The 19,429-nt window shown below is 37.8% G+C and overlaps 1 protein-coding gene across 11 annotated transcripts in view; it reads left to right on the top strand.

The window, feature by feature from the left end:
* MBNL1 (muscleblind like splicing regulator 1) overlaps nt 1–13,176 on the top strand; it is a 188,733-nt gene extending 175,557 nt beyond the window's left edge. For 7 of the 11 annotated variants that reach the window (XM_081328794.1, XM_081328793.1, XM_081328795.1 and 4 more), the window contains 4 exons: nt 1,304–1,339; nt 2,105–2,199; nt 6,709–6,783; nt 9,517–13,176. In XM_081328794.1, the coding sequence (XP_081184920.1) occupies nt 1,304–1,339; nt 2,105–2,199; nt 6,709–6,765 (188 nt within the window). In that variant the 3' untranslated portion in view covers nt 6,766–6,783; nt 9,517–13,176. The remainder of the gene's footprint in view (nt 1–1,303; nt 1,340–2,104; nt 2,200–6,708; nt 6,784–9,516) is intronic. The other 4 variants (XM_081328796.1, XM_081328801.1, XM_081328799.1 and 1 more) reach the window with 1 other exon arrangement.
* Nucleotides 13,177–19,429: the final 6,253 nt, after the last annotated feature.

Raw genomic sequence — 19,429 nt, 5'->3', positions numbered from 1 at the left:
CTTTGCAAGTCTGAAAATACAAGTCACATTTACAGCCTAAGAAACTAGGAAGGGTCTCTTCTGAGCCTCTTCCCCTACCCACTATCTTACTGTTTCCTTGGTAGCATTTCTTGGCCCAGTCTCCCAAGGTCTTTCATATACAGCATTACAAAGGGAGACCTCTTAATCTTGGCACATACATTGAGCTTGTTGCATGCAATTTCCTTCCTGGCTCAGCAGGACCTGGGATTTCAGGAAATTTCCAGATAGTGTTCCAGCCTCAAATAGGCCAGTACAAACCCATTCGCAGTCAAAGATTAAAAGTTCCCTAGAACTGGAAGAAGAAACCCTCCTTGGTCATAAATCACTTAGTCTTTCTAGGGTTAAGCCTATTCGTTTTCAAACAGAACCCAACAACTCTTAGGCACTGGAACAAGATCTTGATAGCTGTTAGTTGTCTAGGACAGGGATCCCCAACTCCCAGTCCGTGGACCGGTACTGGTTTGTGGCATGCCAGCAACCGTTTTGCACATGCAAGCAAAGCCCCATCTGTGGGATGCAGGCAGCACACAAAACCACACATTCTCCGGTCCGCGGAAAAACCTTTCTCCACGGAACCGGTCCCTGCTGCCCAAAAGGTTGGGGACCTCTGGTCTAGGAGACAAGATACACATCTCTTACCATTAATATACAGATTGTATGTGTCCTTGAACTGTCTCATGTAGATATTGCACAGGAGAGGTGAAAAGGCATCCTGCAAATCAGAGCCTGACGTTCATTCATTCATTATATGGTTTAGTGTTATGTATTAACCAGCCTTCAAACACAGTAACATATCTAGATTTACCAAACCTCTTCCTGAAGCTTAAACATATGCCATTTAGAAAGCAAAGCTTAATGTGGCGCTACTACAGTGTTGGTTTTTTTCTGCATCCACATTAGTCATGAATTAACATATAAAAAGTACCTGTAAATCAAACTTAATATAAAACAATATATGAGTAAATGTCAAAATTGGACAACTGAAACCTCTCCTTACGTTTTATTAGAGTCTACTTTTAACTTAGTAGTTCATTGTAATCAAAATACCAACACACAGTTCAGTCTGCTTTCTCCTTGCCCTGCTCATGTAAGTCTAGTTCTAATTACCACCACCTTGCTGTTTGATTTGATTGTGCTATTGGTTACATGCCACTGTTTTCCCATAATAACCAATTTTTCCTTCTTTGTTCAAATGAGATTTTCCTAATTACACGTGTGATGGGTTGTTTTAATTCTTTTCCCTTTGCAAATCCACCTTCCTGTTGCAATGCATGATGGGCAGGCTCAATATTGTGCATGACACCCGCTACAAGTGTTGGTAGGTGCCAGCTTTGTTTCTTGATTATCTTAAACCTGTTTAGCAGCTCACAGACTTTCAAAATCCACTACTAGGTTTTAACTTAGAGTTACTGTGCAAAATCATTTTTCTTCCCTTGCACTAACACTTGTCAATTAAATGCATTTGCTTTATTTAATTGACACAATTTACTTAGAAGCCATTTACTTCCTACCATTATCAAGTTTTTCTGTGCCACATTTTCCCCGTCCCTTTTTATCAGCTCTGGTGGATTTTGACTGGACTTGTGAGTTCCAGTGTTTTAGAAAATTATTTTGTGTTTAAAACAGAAAAAGCCAGTTACACATTTTATGCAAGAAATGCAGAATTAGAGTTTTATTTCAGCAGATTATAATAATATCAGAAATTATAATGGGAGGGATTGGGAATATGGTTATGCTAAGATTTTCAAACTATTAAAGAGAGTGCTGTTTGTAGTTTCTTGGGTCTAAAATGAAATGGTTGAAATTTATTGTATTGACTTTGGTGATTCAGTGGTAATGAGCATTTTTCCCTTCCCTTTTCTCCTTTCCTTTTGTCTTTTACCTTGTCTTCCACCCCGCTCTCTGGAATGTCGCCCTGCTTTGCGCTGTGGTTGCATGTCCTTTTCGCTGGTGGCGGTACCTCGCCCCATGGCTATTCTGCTGATATAAATACCATACCTGACCATCTTACCACCTCTTGCCATGGTTTCCCATACTGCTACACTCTTCTGTATGTTTGCTTATATGGTTTTCCTTCCAAAAGTTCCCATGGTGCACGGCGCTACGCCCGCCACTGTGTCTGCAGCAACAACATCTGCCACAAGCGTCCCCTTCGCTGCAACTGCCACAGCCAACCAGGTTTGCTAATTTACAGCTTTGTTTCTTAAACATAACTCAGAATCGGTGCTTTTAAGGAGCATGGGGATTTCTTTTATTTTGTTTGTTTGGTTGTGGTTTTTTTGTTGTTGTTTTGTTCGTTGGTTTATACTTCTTGTTGGCCTACACATTCTCTTTAGATCTGCAGGCTTAAGTGAATTAATTTCCAAATTTGATCCCCAGAAGGAGAATTGGAGTTAAATGATAGATGAATGTATTTAGAAAGTCAGGCTGATAAAATTTATAAATATTCTGCACTTGATATAACCTACAAAAGAGGAAAGTTTGTGAAAATTCTACTGGGTGTATTCCTACTATACTCTAGCACCATACTAGATATTGAACTAGTTTTCATGTCGGAATAAGCTAGCATATTAGCTCTTGGTTGGCTTCTTTCATCAACAAAGCAGCAAACAAGCAAGAAAAGTTTCATCTTTCTTGGTTTATTAAGTGGTACATCTGAACACTTGAAACTTAACATTAAGAACACCAAGATCATGGCATTCGGCCCTCTCAATTCCTGGCAAATAGATGGGGAAGAAATGGAGGTATTTTCCTGAGCTCCAAGATCACCGCAGATGGGGACTGCAGCCAAGAAATTAAAAGACGCTTGCTCCTGGGGAGGAAAGCCATGACAAATCTAGACAGCATACTAAAAAGCAGAGACATCACCCTGCCAAAAAAAGTGCATATAGTCAAGGCTATGGTCTTCCCAGTTGCAATGTATAGCTCTGAAAGTTGGACCATAAGAAAGGCTGAGTACCAAAGAATTGAGGCCTTTGAACTATGGTGCTGGAGAAGACTCCTGTGAGTCCCTTGGACTGCAAGGCGATCAAACCGGTCAGTCCTAGAGGAGATCAACCCTGAGTGCTCTTTAGAAGGCCAGATCCTGAAGCTAAAACTCAAATACTTTGGCCACCTAATGAGAAGGAAGGACTCACTGGAGAAGAGCCTAATGCTGGGAAAGATTGAGGGCAAGAGAAGAAGGGAACGACAGAGAATGAGGTGGCTGGATGGAGTCACTGAAGCAGTAGGCGTGAGCCTAAATGGACTCCAGAAGATGGTAGAGGACAGGAAGGCCTGGAGGAATGTTGTCCATGGGGTTGCGATGGGTCGGACACAACTTCACAACTAACAACAACAACACATCTGAACACAGGTCCCTGGTTTACCTCCTTACAAATGTAAAGAATGTAAGCTAAGAAGAGAAGTTCCTCGATGACAAAGATGACATTCAGGTGTGTGTGTGTTTTAAGCACACTGCCACGTGATAAGAGCTATATGAGAATTTTCAAGTTCAGTCCTAAAATCATAGTATATAAGTAGTTTCTTCGTTCCTTTATGTATGGGAAAAGGCATGGTCTATTGAAATGTCATAAAACATTGTAGTGCCCACTTACCCCCTCATAAAAGGTTTCAATTTCATTTTCAGAATTCTGCTGGAAAATAGGAAAGACAATCCACAAACAAGGAAAAGTAATCCCATCAGCATCCTAACTTATGATCTTATTACACATTTTTGCTTATGACACAGCACCCTATAATACAAGTTTCTTGGCCCAAAGTGGCACCCTAAGATGTTTTGGGACAGGAATTTTGGGGGACTGATTAATTGGATATAATTAGTCCTCAACGTACAAACACAATTGGAACTGGAATTTCCATCATAAGTCATTGTAGTCATAAGTCCAATTGAATCCTATTTTAAACAACCTAGAACTGAGAAATTTTCTGACAGAACAATTAATCAGTGGAACAACCTGCCTCCAGAAGCTGTGAATGCTCCAACATTGGAAGTTTTTAAGAAGAAACTGGACAGCCATTTGTCTGAAATGATATAAGGTTTTCTGCCTGAGCAGAGGGTTGGACTAGATGACCTCCAAGATCCCTTCCAACGTTGTCATCATTATCACCGTTATTGCACTTTAGTGAATTCAGCTTTCTCATGAGCATTTTTTTTTTTGCTGGAAATCAGCAAAAATGGTCTCAAATAGTGATCACATGACTTCGAGACACAGTCGGTTGTAAATGTGAGCCAGTTACCAAGCACCCAGATTGTGAGCCAATGACCATAGGGAGTGGTGTGTTAATCATAAGTGCAAGTACAGGTTGTAAGTCACTTTTTCTGAAGCCATTGAACCATTGTTAAATGAATCAAAGTTTTATCTTGATGGCTAAACAGTTGACGGAGAGCAACCATCAGATTGTCTTGTTTTCTTATATAAGGACCACTGTAGATATATCTACTTTCCATTTTAGATAAGTCAGGATAACCATTTTCCATTTTGGGTACACCAAGATAATACATTTTCACATTAATTGTGATTTTACATAATGCCAATAACAAAGGAGTCAAGGTAAAAGCACATTTCAGATATCTTTGAATAGTAAGATTTAAAAACAAAAGTGCTATCTTCTTTACAATATAGGAATTTGATGTTTAATTTACAGCAAAGCAAAGAGTGACTAGCATAGTATACAAAAGAGTCCTGGATGTATTCATTAGGCATTAATAATGAAAAGTTTAGTCATCAGACATGTTATTTTTCAGAGAGGAAGGGAAGAAGGGAGGGAAGGATGGAGGAAAATTCCTTTTTCTTTTTCCCTCATCTCTGTACAGATGAGTCTGAATATTTTTCCCCATATTTTTTTAAGGGCTTCACCCACACAGATTCTGGAGGTTTTGTTTTTGTTGTACAATTTGATCATTTCATGCATATCTCTCTGGATCCTCATAATGCACTCCAGTCAGGTTTTGTAGCCTATTCTTTGTATATACATATATAAGCAATATATGTATATAATACATGAGCAATGCTGACATGATGCAGTGCCACAAAATGCAATGTTCATGCATGCATAAGTACTTGAGACCTGGCCCCGTTCCTCTTTACTGACTGGCGCTGAAGCTCCTTGGTCTGTTTTGACAGCACTACACTTGAAGCTTCTAGACAGCTGGACGCAACATCTCTTTCTGCTGCAGTAGCAGACCAATGGTATGAGAAGCTTCATTACACTTGGGACGCATTAATGTGCAAAAAGAGATTTTCGAAATGTATAGGTTAGATTTTCCCAATCTGGAACCTTTCAGATTTTGGGGAATTACAATTCTTCTACTTCCTGGGGATTTGGGGAATTACACCCTGCATTATCTGGACAATATTGGAGCCAAATTGGAGAAGGCTTCTATGGAATATAGTTAAAGAATATTAGGGATTGGGCTGAATTAGAAGATTTTGTTTACTTTTGGAACTTCTGTACTCTAGTACTAGACGCCAACAGGAAGTAAGTAAATCATGTAGTAGAAACTGATCTGAGCCTTTTTTTATGAATGTATTGTTTTTTAACCTATCTGAACTTGTTTGACATTTAACTTTTTGATGCAAATGCTTGTGAACTATTTATTAGATAATAAAAGCACATACAAGCAGGTATTATAATATTCATATATATATGCTGTTTTTACAATGAAAAGATTTGCAATATAATCCACACACTCCATTGAAATTGGAGGAAGAACATCTACTGCTTATAACAGATTCCCCTCAAGATCAATCACAGGAAATTAGCAAGGTAAAGTTCTTGCCTCCTGCACAAAGTACTTTCAAAACAGATCCATTTTGAAAGTAGTCAGCTCTTGATTAAAAACAACCACCAAATAAAGCAATTTTTGTTGTTAAAAATGTTTGTTGGCAGCTGGGCTGGATGAAATTTAGAACTTCTGTTATGGTGACTGATATAATTGATGCTATTCTTTAAGTATTGTTACAGCAGGGTTTTTCTTGATTGCTCTAATTACTAAACATTTTTATTTTATTAATCTAATTGGTGGTTTGTCTCAACTACTTTTGGGCACAGCCTGGGATATATAATTGCCCAAAAGTAGTTGAGACAATTTTAGAATTAGATTAAACCACCAATGAACTAACATTTCAAATCCATAGACAACAAAGAAAAGAATCTAAATGGATAATTTATGCAATAAAAAAACTATTCTTATGGATAGCCAAATATTTAGATTTTCTAAACAACCCCTAAAGAAAATGTGTAAAAAGTGGTGTAGTTCAAGGTCACAGTGCTGTATTCTGCTCAGGTCTTCACTTGAATTTCTGCTCTTTTTAAACAGTTAATGACATCAGTTACTGTTATAATAATAATAATCTCAATTTTGCATTGAGGATGCAAAATGCACAGCACAACAGTTTGCTTCTGAAGCCAACTGTTAAAATCAGAAAACTGAAACAACCCTAGTTCTTATAATCTCTGTGTAGGCCAACAAAAAGGGTGTTTGAAATGACCGAACTGCATGAATGTTTAACTGTAAATGTATGTTTCTTTTAAACAGTCAAAAATGGTTGATCTCCTACTTAACTGAATGTTCTCATTTTAATTGCTAGCTATGTTTCTGTTAACATATATTACATAATACAGAGCTTTGCAGTTTTTCATTTGAGGTATTATTATATCAATTAAAGTTTATATTTTTAATAGATTCCCATAATATCTGCCGAACATCTGACTAGCCACAAGTATGTTACACAGATGTAGACACTTAATCATCAAATAGTAAGTATCTCAAATGCATACTATTGTATTTGATACTTTTGAGAAGATTTGCATTCCATTCTCCTTGTACATCAGACATGTCAAACACAAGGCCCGGGGGCCGGATGTGGCCCGCGAAGTGGTTTCATGTGGCCCACAAACCCATCCTGGAAACAGTGAGGGAACGGCCCCCGCTGCCTTGGCCCTGGCCCAGGGCGGCCGGGAGCCAATGTACAATTTCATGGTGGCCATCTATGCCGAAACGCATTCAGTCTTACCTCCACAAGGCCATCTGAAAACAGTGAGGGACCGGTCTGTGCCATGTCGGCACTGCCCCCTGGGCGCACGCTGGGGAGGTATCACCCTTTGTGAGAAATGAAGAAATGCACCATCGCTGGGAAGTGGCCAGCACATGGCCCTGACTAATTCGGGCAGGCTAGGGGCTGGGCAGCATTGCGCTTCTCTTCAGATTCGTGCCACCTGGCTCAGCCTCTCGGCACTGTGAAAAGAGCGCCCTGCTGCCTGCCAAAACTGGGCAGGCTGGGGACTGAGCAGCATTGCGCGGGTAACATCGACTCTCATGCTGCTCATGGCATCCCCTGCACCAGAGCCCAGCAAGCCGGATATGTGAAGTAGGCGAGGGCCATGTGCTGGCCACTTCCAGGCGATGGTGCAATTCTTCATTCCTCATGAAGGATGACACTTCCCCAGCTGTGTCTCTTGCCTGTTTTTCTCCCTCCCTCATCTCAAATATTTTCCCACCACTCAAAGGAAGGAAGGGTGGGTCTGTAGGAAGTCCTGCCTTAGTCCTTCCCTGCTGCTCTTTCACCATCCCCTTGCCCCCCCTCCTGGCCTATCCTGGGGGGTCTCCCATCCTATTGTTAAGGAAGCTTTGGATACAAAGCCAGGTCTCCTCACATGGAGAGGGAGTGGGCCTCCCTCTTGACTTTGCCGTCATACCCATCATGAGCAACCTGGCTAAGGAGAGCAAGCACAGCAGCAGCAGTGCAGCTGGGCGCCCCCTTGGGGAAGTGGGGCTGGGCTTAGTGTCGCGGGTGCTTGAGGGCTGGGCTGGGCATTTGACCTCTGCGCCACCGTCCAGGTTCCCCCCCATGGCCTAAGAGGAACAGTGAGGCTCCTCCAGTGAACCATGCCTTGGCACTTGCCCTGGTCCCATCTCCTTCTGCCAGAGACCTTCAGATCTGTCCCACTCCTGCCCAGGCTCCCATAGGTACCCTTGATGTGAAAGATGTAGAGGTGGCCATGCCCACCCAGTTGGCCACATGCACTCCAGCCACACCCACCCAGTAGGCCGCACCCACCCTGGCCACACCCACCCAGCCCCCCGAGGGCAACTGCAATGCTGATGCGGCCCTCAAGGAAATTGAGTTTGACACCCCTGTTGTACATGATTGTTGATTGTGTATGTATCTTTGTGTTTCACTAGTTGGATGTCTGTTGTATTAAATTCTTTTATCAAATGTTTTCAAATTTAAATTTATCTTTTCTATTTTCTATAAACTGCCAAGACTCATGTTGAGTTCAGTGATACAAAAATATTTGTAAGTAAGTAATATTAACAGTTAACATCTCAGAAAGTATAGGAGGTTAAAGTGTTCCTTGATATTGTTTTATATGCTTACTCAAACATCAATACATCTGCATTTAAGTGATAAATATATCTACATATCAGTTTAGCCCTAATTTTTATGAACAGTTTTTATGCAAATGAAGGAAATATATCCCTGATTCATCCATGCAATCTGAAAGAATATACTATGGAATTTGTTGACAAAGGAATTTTAAAAGAGCATTAGACAAATCTAGTGAGAATTTTGCTATTTATTCCTGCTGGTTACAAAAGTCATGTGATCCTCAATAATGTTTGCTAGCCAGCAACAGAAAATAGAAATTTTATTCCTGTCCTGCTCATAATGCAGGAAGGAAAAACAGCCATTTGATCTCATCAGGAGGGTTTCAAGGTTCTGATAGACAAGACGAAACAAATCAGAACTCCGAGGCTAGAAGGTTCCTTAAAGAATATGTTGATTGATTACCAAGAGGGATTTTTTTATGCTCTTAAGAAATACTATTATGGAATGACTCTTTAAATTTTATTTTTAATTGGCCCAGCTTCCAGAGTACATCAATAAGCACTCTGAAAGATTTTTTTTTAAACACTCAATGTAAAATTTTAATACATGGGTAAAGGACATACCATAATGATCCGTGGTTGGTCATCATGTATAGAGTCAGACACCTGTCCCCATTACATTTTTATAGCAACATATGAAGAAATGGAATTCAGCAATGTTTTGTAATGAGAATATTATGTAGATGCTGCTGCAGTTAGTCACAAGTAATATAAAGTTCATATATTCACTGCTAATTTAGTTTTAGCTGGGAGAAATAATCATAAACTCCTTCCTATTCAGAAGGATATCTTAAATTAATTTGATTATGTCTTGACTTTTAGCAACTACATAAAATGACTTGTGTAGAATGATCTGTCCTCTCCTGGCCCTTCAGGTCTTTCAACATTCCCCCCCCCCTGTATTTAATTGAGTCTATTCATCTTGCCGATGGCCTTTCTTCTATTTTTTCCAGCATTCTCAAGAGGACGTGGTCTTCACAAAGTGCTTTTACATATATGTTTATTTAAATAATTGGCTTTTGACTGAATATTTCTGTTAGATTGAATCATTAATATACTACTTGTTTAAGATTTTTTAAAAAAAATCCTTGTTTTTCTAGATCATATGACAGAGAAGAGGACAGCGTGGTTGAGTGAAGAATCAGGACAGGTCATTAGCCATAATGTATATACCGTAAAATAACAGCACCCAAATTTCCTCAGCAGTAAGACATCCACATATTGCATGTTAACAAGATGAAATGACAACTTGGAAATTCACTGCACACTGTTGCCTATATACTTTGTACATTGAATAGATATTTGTGCTGGGGTGATCATATTGTCTAAAACAACCTTCCCTAACTTGATGCCCTCCATTTGTGTTGATCTATAAATCCTGGAATTTATAGACCCAAGATAGCTAACGGGCATCAGGTTGGAGAATGTTAGTCTAAAGACTACAGCATTGTCCATCTTTTCTAGCACACAAGTATGCAATGCATACCAAGCTGACGTATGCATTGGTAGACTCTTTTCCTACATAATCATGTACGTCATTTTGAAAAGACAGACTGTGATGTAGCCATAGATCTATAATGTATTGGTACGTCTGTAGACCAAGATATAATTTTTAAAGTAAGTTTATTATCTCAAGGTTTACAAATAACAAATGGTGCACCTTGTATTTAAAATTGCCATTATAGAAGAGACCGTGCATGCACAGTATAATTTTTTCCTTTTTTTGTTTTAAGAGTAATATTTTTAAATGTAATAGATTGTAAGAAGTGGTAAAAGAGGTATCTGACAGAGATGAATGTGCCAAGTAAAACCACAACTGTGTATATTTTTAAAGCACATCAATGGCTTTAAGTACCGTGTTGTTAAAGATTTTCATGAAGTGCCATAGACTGTAATCAAAGTAGAGTATTATTTCTTCAGTGTTACTTTAAGAGCCACGTTTTTGCTTGTTTTGCTAGTAGGTAATCAGTCAAAGGGCACCCTTCCGTTTCAAACCAAAGCTGTCTCAGAAATGGCCACCTCAGTTAATAATAGACAGCACATTTTTTGTTATTTTTTTAAAGCAAAAACAAGAGTAGATATATATGGATCATTCCTACACATACTGGATATATAAACATATAAATTATTATAAACCATTATAGTTGCAATAGTTTTTGCAAAGTATACTGTATAACAAACAATATTTTAAAAAGGGAAGAGCCATTTCTGAGACAAATATTAGAAAAAGTCTAAATAATTTTATTTTGCTTCAATTTTCTAACCTCTGTCAAAAGTCCAAGAGACTCTAAATGTGTTGAAGGAGATGGGTTTTGCTTTTCTGATCCAACGCATCACTTCAAAGTCACGCACTTAAAAATAAAAATAGTGACTCTAATCATGGGAAAAGCACTGACATCAGATGCCTGATTAAAAAGAAAACCAAAATAATCAACAATCAATGAAAATGTTAATTAGAGTAGGCGCTGGGTGGGTTAAATATCGGGTGAGTTTTATATGTGATTTCTTCTGTTGAGATTTAACTGCTTTATAGCCTTAGAAAGCCTTTACAAAATGAAAAAAAAAAATAGATGTGCATTCAAGTTTTTAAGATGGATTCATCCAAAGGAAATCCTTTGTGTGGTTTGGATGTTGCAGTTAGTAAAGGATATATTTTGCTCTGTTCAGCAAAGCTCAAGGTGGGGGCCAGGTCTCTGGTAGCGTCGCGTAGAATGGGAGAGGTGAGGGTTCGGTTCTAGAATTCTCCATACTTCCAAGTTTACTTGCAAGTTTTTATGCTTGAGAGATGCTTTCTAGTTAAAAAAAAAGAATGATGTGTTGATTTTACTGATTGTACTGTACATCTATTAAAGCCTTAGATTATTACATTACGGGTTAAAACCCATACCAATGTAATTTCAATCGTGTTAAGAAAGTATAGGTGACTTCACATGTTATTGTAGTTTACTTACATTTAGAGAATATGACTTATTTTTCCTTGTTAAAATGGTAGTTTTTATTTCATACATTTATTAGATCATTTTCATTTTCTATTACCAGATGAATGCCATTTAAGTTTATAGAATTTTGTTTTATTAGATTTTACTGATGAATTTTTTTCAAAATACAAAAAAAATTAAAAATATTTTTTCTTCATAGCATATGCAGTTTTGAATTTACATGTAGTGTCATGAATATTCGTATTCTTGTTAACTAAATGATTTATATTTTACTGATTTAATATTACAATGTAAGAATATCAGTCATTGTTAGTTCTTGTCTAGTTTTCATTAAAAGAACAAAGATCTTTTATATGGATATCTTATATAATCATTGTTAAGTAAGAAGTTAAGTTGTTGCTATTGAAATGATCCTGGCAGACAACTGAGTAATATTTTGATGATTTATTTTGTTTGTAATTAATTATAAAAGAAAAAATCTAGTTCTTAGATATTAGAATAAAATTTATTTTCTACTGTATCCATTTCAAATGTTAAAATATTGTTTAAATATTTTTTGAAATCCCTGAATATCAGGCCTTCTTATAAATAAGCTGCATAATCAGTAGATCAAGGGACTTTTTGTTGATAATCCAAATACTCAAAAAGTTTACGTATAACAAGAATTATAATAAGTGTGAGTGCTTGTGCATACTCTTGAGGGATGATTATGCTGCAATTTAGCATGTGGGAAAGTATAGAGAGAAGGTTGACCTTTTGCACTTCTGTATATAGTCAAATAAAAATAAAGAGAGAAACCTGTATAATAGTAAGATCTTATTTTGAATAAAAATGTCTATAAATACAAGGAGTTTTGTTAAGGCTTATAAAAATGACAGGCTGAACAAAATTGCTTGCAAAAAAGTGGCACAGAATTAGCACTCCATACCCCTTTGAAAAAGTGGCTTTGCTTTATGTGAACAGCTTCTAGTTTGCCAGGATTCTTTCAGCTGGAAAGATTGGCCATCCTCCTCATGACTAACAAAAGCTGCACTGGTCTAAATCTGCCTGAAGATAATTTCTGATGAGACAAGAAAAATAAAAATTATTTTTTTAAAAATGAAATTTCAGAAAAACAGGTACTTCCAACCATTAAAGGTAAATCATGGATCTAATATGTCTTACATTACTCAAAACAACTACTGCATGTTTCAAGTATCAAGGAGAGAGAGAAAGAAAAAGAAAATATAAATAGATATAAAGTATATATATATTCTATTCAAACCAGTTTCTGAAAAATTTCAGTAGTTTTATTATTCACACACTAGCGCAAACACACACATACACAGAGAAAGTGATATTGACTTTCACATGCACACTAAAGAAGTTTAAAAACATCAACAGGCAAACCAAAACAAAACCATCATAGCTGTAGTTGTTATGTAATTATTTTTATTGCTGTAGTGATCCGGTTCTTTTAGCAGGTGAAAAACAAATACCCTTTCAAATTTACCATTTTTAACCTAAAGCACTTGACAAACCATGTACTACATGAAGCCAAAGTGAGGGGGGAAGGGAACCAATGATTGGATCTATTCTGTCTCATAATTCATATTGATGAATTAGTACATGTTGCACTTCCTTGCAACCCTATAACTTTCATCTGCTGAAAGGACAGGTGTGCTTGGTTTTTACTATTATGTAATCACGGACTTAAATTTGCTTGGTAGTTGCTCCTACTTATGTACTCTGTCCTGGGCTGCAATTTGTTTTTAAGCTTATTTTATTATTACTGCTATAGCTGTATGAAAAAAAAAATAAAGTTAAATTGCCCTAATAAAATTTCTTTTAATTATCTTTTTTTCATTTGTGGTTGGGGCAAGGGAGGGCACCATCTCTATTGGTACAGCTCACTATGTAAAGGCTGATGTCTAGTTTTTGGTATAGGCATCTACAAATATGATGTTAACACATAGTGAAGAACCACACATGTCTCTCAATTATTCAATTAGTCAATTCTGTTTCTCTCTGAGTAGGACTGAGTTTACTGGCAAGTTCATTATTACTCATGATCTGTGTTGCAATACCCTTGTGTGAACCCAAGTGTATGAACTGATCTTGAGACCTACAGAGGTGATACAAGAGCTCTAGTGAACTCATGCATGGCCATAAAATATTGCCATAAAATTGTGATCTCTTAGTTCTGTTGAACTTTCAACACAGATGATAACATCAATTATTTATTACTAGACAATCTTACCCATTGGGTCATTGTTTCAGAGAGATTTCCTTACCCTTACAGAGAAACACAGTGACCATAAATGGGTAAAAAAACACTGGGAGCAGGAGTGACTTCAGACATCTTGCCAATTTCCCCATTTACTTTCCTTGTAGGAGGTGGTAGAGAGTATTGGAAATGATGATCATATGACCACAACTTTGCCAAATTTCAAACCATAGGAGTTGTGGATACTAGATTTTGGTCATATTTTGTAATCCCATCTGATGTACATAGATTCAAAAATTGTTACCCTATGAATCTTGAACCATGAGATGATAGATAGATAGATAGATAGATAGATAGATAGATAGATAGATAGATAGATAGATAGATGATAGATAGATAGATAGATAGATAGATAGATAGATAGATAGATAGATAGATAGATAGATATGATGCACTATTCCATCCAATTGAAGGTTGGAAACAGTTTTAGTCCTCAACGTACGATGACAATTGACCCCCAAATTTCCAGTTTTTAAGTAGGTTTTGCCCAAATCTAGATTTCTTGATCTATTGTTAAGTGAATCACTGCAGGTGTTAAGTTAGTAGCACTATTGCAAATTGAATCTGATTTCTTTTGATCATGTGACTAAGGGGATGTTGCAATGATCATAAGTGAGAAAAATGGTCATAAGTTACTATTTTCAGTGGTGTAACTTTGAACGGTCACTAAATGAAAGGTAGTAAGTCAAGGACTACCTGTACAGGTGATCCTTGACTTACCACAATTGAGCCCCAAATTTCTGTTGTTAAGTGGGACATTTCTTAAGTGAGTTTTGCCCCATTTTACAACATTTCTTGCCACAGTTGTTAAATGAATCACTGCAGTTGATAAGTTATGGTTGTTGATATGGTTGTTAAAGTGAATCTGGCTTCCCCATTGATTTTGCTTATCAAAACAAAAGGTGATCATATGACCTTGGGGTACAGCAGCGATCATAAGCATGAACCAGTTGCCAAACATCTGGATTTTGATAATATGATAATGGGGATGCTGCAAAGGTCATAACTGAAAAACAGTCATAAATCACTTTTTTCAGTGCCGTTTGCAATTTTGAACGGACATTAAATGAACTGATAAGTCGAAGACAAGTTACCAGATACAGTATGTTAAATGGCTCTTTCATCCTGTCTGCACCCATTATACACATAACCACTGTATCACTGCTTCGCTAACAACTATATGCGCATCCGCACACAAACACAATGTTAAATAACTATAGGAATCAGTCTATACACCTCTTCATATATTACTTTTTCTACTTTTCACCTTATTTTGTTAACATTATTCCGAACCTCACCCAACCATGATTTTCTTAGATTTCTCTTAAGCCAGACATGTCAAATTCGTGATGTCACATGACGTCGCTAGATGTATCAGGAAAGTTTTGCCATTGCCAGCAAAGGAGTGGGCGCGGCTTCCGGATGACGCATCCAGCCCACAGGCTGGCAGTTGGACACCCCTGTCTTAAGCAGTTTGATTTTCCTTCATATACAGACATTTCTTACTTAATATCCACTCATTCAGCAACCATTTAAAGTTACAGTGGTGCTGAACAATGGGCACTTAACGATGAGTCCTCATCATGGTGATTGTCACAGTATCCCTGCAGCCACATGATCATAATTCAAGTACTTGGCAGGTGTCCTATGGTCATGTAATCGCCATTTGCAACCTTCACAGCTGGCTTCCAACAAGCAAAGTCAATGGGAAGCCTACAGGAGGTCTCAAATGATAATCATGTGACCACAGAGCACTGTGAGATTTGCCTAACAATGACAACCGGAAGTGGCAGAACTGCTGTTTTAAGTTGGCATGATCACATGACATCACACCTTACACTGGAGTCACCAGTCTCAATTACTGTCAGTAAATAAGGACTACCTATATTTGTTTCTCAAGTCAATCATTTCTATAGCATTAAACTACCTCAATTTTCAAACTAATTACTCACTTTTGTATTCAATTCACATTCCTCATTCATTTAGTCTTGATGCTTCCTCTTCTTTTATGATGCACAAATAATACCTAACCCATTTTTACTTGATTCAGGTTTTATGTTTCTCCCATGTTTCATAGCGATAAAGTGGGAAAGACAATGCTGTTAATATGCAATCAGTCATTTTCACATGTTTTTGAGTACTAAAAAAAATAATAATCACGTAGTCAAAGTTAAATAGTCTGAAAGTGCTGTCTTAAAAATGTAATCAGGTACAAAAGGTACTTTTTTCTCTCCTTGTATTCCATACCCACACAGACAGATACATTGCCTTAAAACATAAGCACATTCACACTAACATTGAAGAGTGACTTGATGCAACCCACTGCTCCAGCAGATGTCAGTATTGGAATATGGTGGGAATTAGACATACATTATTTGAATAAGGGAGAGAAAACTGCTTATCAAGAAGAAAACGATGTATTTGTGAAAATCCTTCATTTAAGAAATTTGGACTGCCATGGCAAAATTTAAACCTATTTATGCTTCTTCAAAATAAGAACGGAAAGAAAGGAAGAGGTAAGCTTATTAAAATCCATGCTTGTATGCGAAGAGTTAATTGCTTTGATTTTTTTTTTCAGAACACCATATACAATATAATGGGAAAACCATACCTCAAGATATCCATGCCTGCTTACTGTGCTATTCAAATTTTTGTTGATGGCAACATCTCGCCCTCTTATTAAATCAGAATACTGTATATGTTTAGCTAAGATACTTTCAGGTAGAAGACTGATCTGAAAAGTAGGCCATATGGTATAACCACACACTGCCTGATGTTCTTTCTAATGTCAGTAATGTATTGTTTATTGCCTTGAAAACTCTCCCTGTGATATTTATATATGATGTACTATTTGTATACGGCGTGCGCCATAGTGGGCTTTCTGTGCTTATTCTTCGGTTTCACAGAGACCTGGATGGGAAGCTATATGAACGAGACCAAGCATCTACATGCATCTCAAACCTAAGGAGCCAAGGCAGTCTTCATCTGTTTTTCCCCAATGAAGTCAAAAAGTCATATTAATTTCAAATATTGAGTCCTTATATATTTCAAGAGCCACTTACGGATATTGGAAAACCGAACAAAAAGGAACTTATTAAAACAAGCAACTAGTCTGATCAGGGCCATTCCTTAGTTTTTATTGTTTTGATTTTTGAAATTGAATTGTCAGGGCCATCTGTACATGTGTGTGCATGTAGGTATACACATATGCATATATACAGAAATACTGTACCTCTGGAGATATGCTCCGTGTGTAATTATAGGTTTGCATAGTCTTGAACATCTTTTTTTCCCCACAAAGGAAGTCAGGTATACTGCACAGTGAGCCTGCAGTCAAACCCAGCATGTGTGTGTTTGTTTTTGCCAGACTGCTCCTAGGAGTAACTTAGGACCAGAAGCACTCAGGGGAAATCAAAAGGTTGGAAATAATTGTTTCTTCAGCCTGCAGCACTCCCAGTCATTTTTGTGAGCTTAAAAATGTTGGAAGGTGCTGCAGTTCTGCTAATAGCAGAGCAAGTTCCAGGTAGTGTATGCTGGTGGGAGGATGGGGGGGAAGAAAGGAATAATAATGTTAGATGGAAACCAGAGAAATAGAATGCATAGATGTATCGAGAAGGAGGCCAAAGCACATATAAAGAATGAATGTAGGAATTGGGTTTGTCTACTTTAATGAAAAGAAGAACTAGGGGTGACATGATAGCAATGTTCCAATATCTAAGGGGCTTCCACAAAGAAGGGGGTGGGTGGGTCAAGCTATTGACCAAAGCACCTGAGGGCAGGACAAGAAGCAATGGATGGAAACTAATTGAGAGAAGCAACTTGGAACTAAGGAAAATTTCCTGACAGTTAAAACAATTAATCAGTGGAACAACTTACCTCCAGAACTTCTGAATGCTCCAACACTGGAAGTTTTTAAGAAGGAGTTGGACTAGAAGACCTCCAAGGTTCTTCCAACTCTGTTATTCTGAAGGGACATCTTTTTCAAGACTCCCCAGTACTGCTGCTAAATCATGAGAAACACTACTAGACATGAGTTGGAATACAAACCAAAGTTTTATCAAATTTGTATTTCTTGCATATGGCCACAAGTAAGGTCCAGCTCTCCCTTAGTGGAGAGAAAGACATATGCGGTGCAATAGCCTGCTTAAGATTATCTGCATTCTAGTGGGGAGTCATTGCTCCCATTTGCTCAGACCTGAACTCATCAAAAACAAATTCCATGAATATGACTTTTGCAATATCTTGTATGTCATCTACAGTATTTTGAATATTTGAAATAGGTGGAAGTGATCAGGGAGCTCCATAGTATAAGTGCAGCCACCTGTGGGCTGGATCCCTATAGCCCCTTTTGAGTTTCCAGGAAGGGAATGGATGACTGAATGTAAGGACTGATAAATGTTTCTTTCAAGGAGAGGCGGTCTGCTTCCTCTCTCAAACAGGAAAGTACCTGCTAACAGTACAAAATAAATATAGCAAAATAATACCTATACTGAAGTGCTACAGTACAATTGCTGCCAATAGATTTTGGGATGCAGTTCAAAGGGCCAGCCATTAATTGCAAAGCCATTTATTTGTTTGTTTTTAAAGTCCTCGTCATTTTCAAGACCATCTTTCCCAAGTAATAGAATTTTCCTATCATTTATCTGGATCATGAAGAAACAATTCTGGGTCCCTCTCTCCAGGCTGCAGAACAGGAGCTCAGAGTGGCCACTTTTCAGTGGCCACTTCAGCCCTATCCCATATTTTCCCTCTCAGAAATTAAAATATTCACCTCTCTGCAGGGAAAAAAGGTGAAGAGCATCTCTTCCACAAGGTCTTTGTTAAACAGATGGAGCAGGATGTGTTACGATAGGCATGATATTGGGTGACTGTGTTTAATGATTGTATTGATTTTTATAATGTTATATTCTCAAATATTTATTTTTTTATTTATTTTTATTTTAATTCCATTTATATCCCGCCCTTCTCCGAAGACTCAGGGCGGCTTACAAGCTTAGCAGTAGCCTTCATTCTATGTATATGCCTGCTTATTAGGGCTTTCACACACACACCCCAAGCGGCATTATTACAAAGTCAGCTTAATTGCCCCCAACAATCTGGGTCCTCATTTTACCTACCTCGGAAGGATGGAAGGCTGAGTCAACCTTGAGCCTGGTGGGATGCGAACCTGCACTAATTGCAGGCAGCTGGTGTTACTTAAGGAGGCATTAGCCCACTGCTCCACCAAGGCTCTTGATATATTGATTTTTATTGTAGGCTGCATGATGCTTTATTTTATTGTGAGCCACACAGAGTCTATGACTGGGGCAGCAAAATCACTGAAACAAATAAGTGATAAATACAGTCCAAATCTCTTCCTTATTTTGAATAGTTATGCTGCCTTCCATGCTACTTTCCTCTCTGTCCTCAGTTTTTTTAACTTGGTCTAGACAGCACTTAACTTCAGCCTCTTTTCACAATTCACACAGTTCACAATCATTCAAATAATGTGTGTATGTGTATGTGTGTGTTCTCCTTTGATCAGTCTTTACTCTTAATAATTTCCCTGACTAGTCTGTGCAATTTTATTGGCATAATTTCAAGAGTGTTTGCCATTGCCTGCTTTCTAGAACTGAGAAAGAGAGACTGGCCTTAGGTCAGCCATTTGACTTTGTGTCTCTAAGGTGGAACTAGACCTCACATGCTCCTGGTTTCTAGCCTGATGCTTTAACCATTACTCCATATTATTCCCTCACTAGTGGGATAGTAGCAGGCACATTGCTAAAACGTTAAGGTTGCAATAAATATTATTGTTATTATTCTATGTAA

Source organism: Vipera berus (assembly GCF_964194415.1).
Source record: "Vipera berus genome assembly, chromosome: 5".
Taxonomy (NCBI): Eukaryota; Metazoa; Chordata; class Lepidosauria; order Squamata; family Viperidae; genus Vipera; species Vipera berus.
This window is presented reverse-complemented; position numbering and strand designations above follow the sequence as displayed.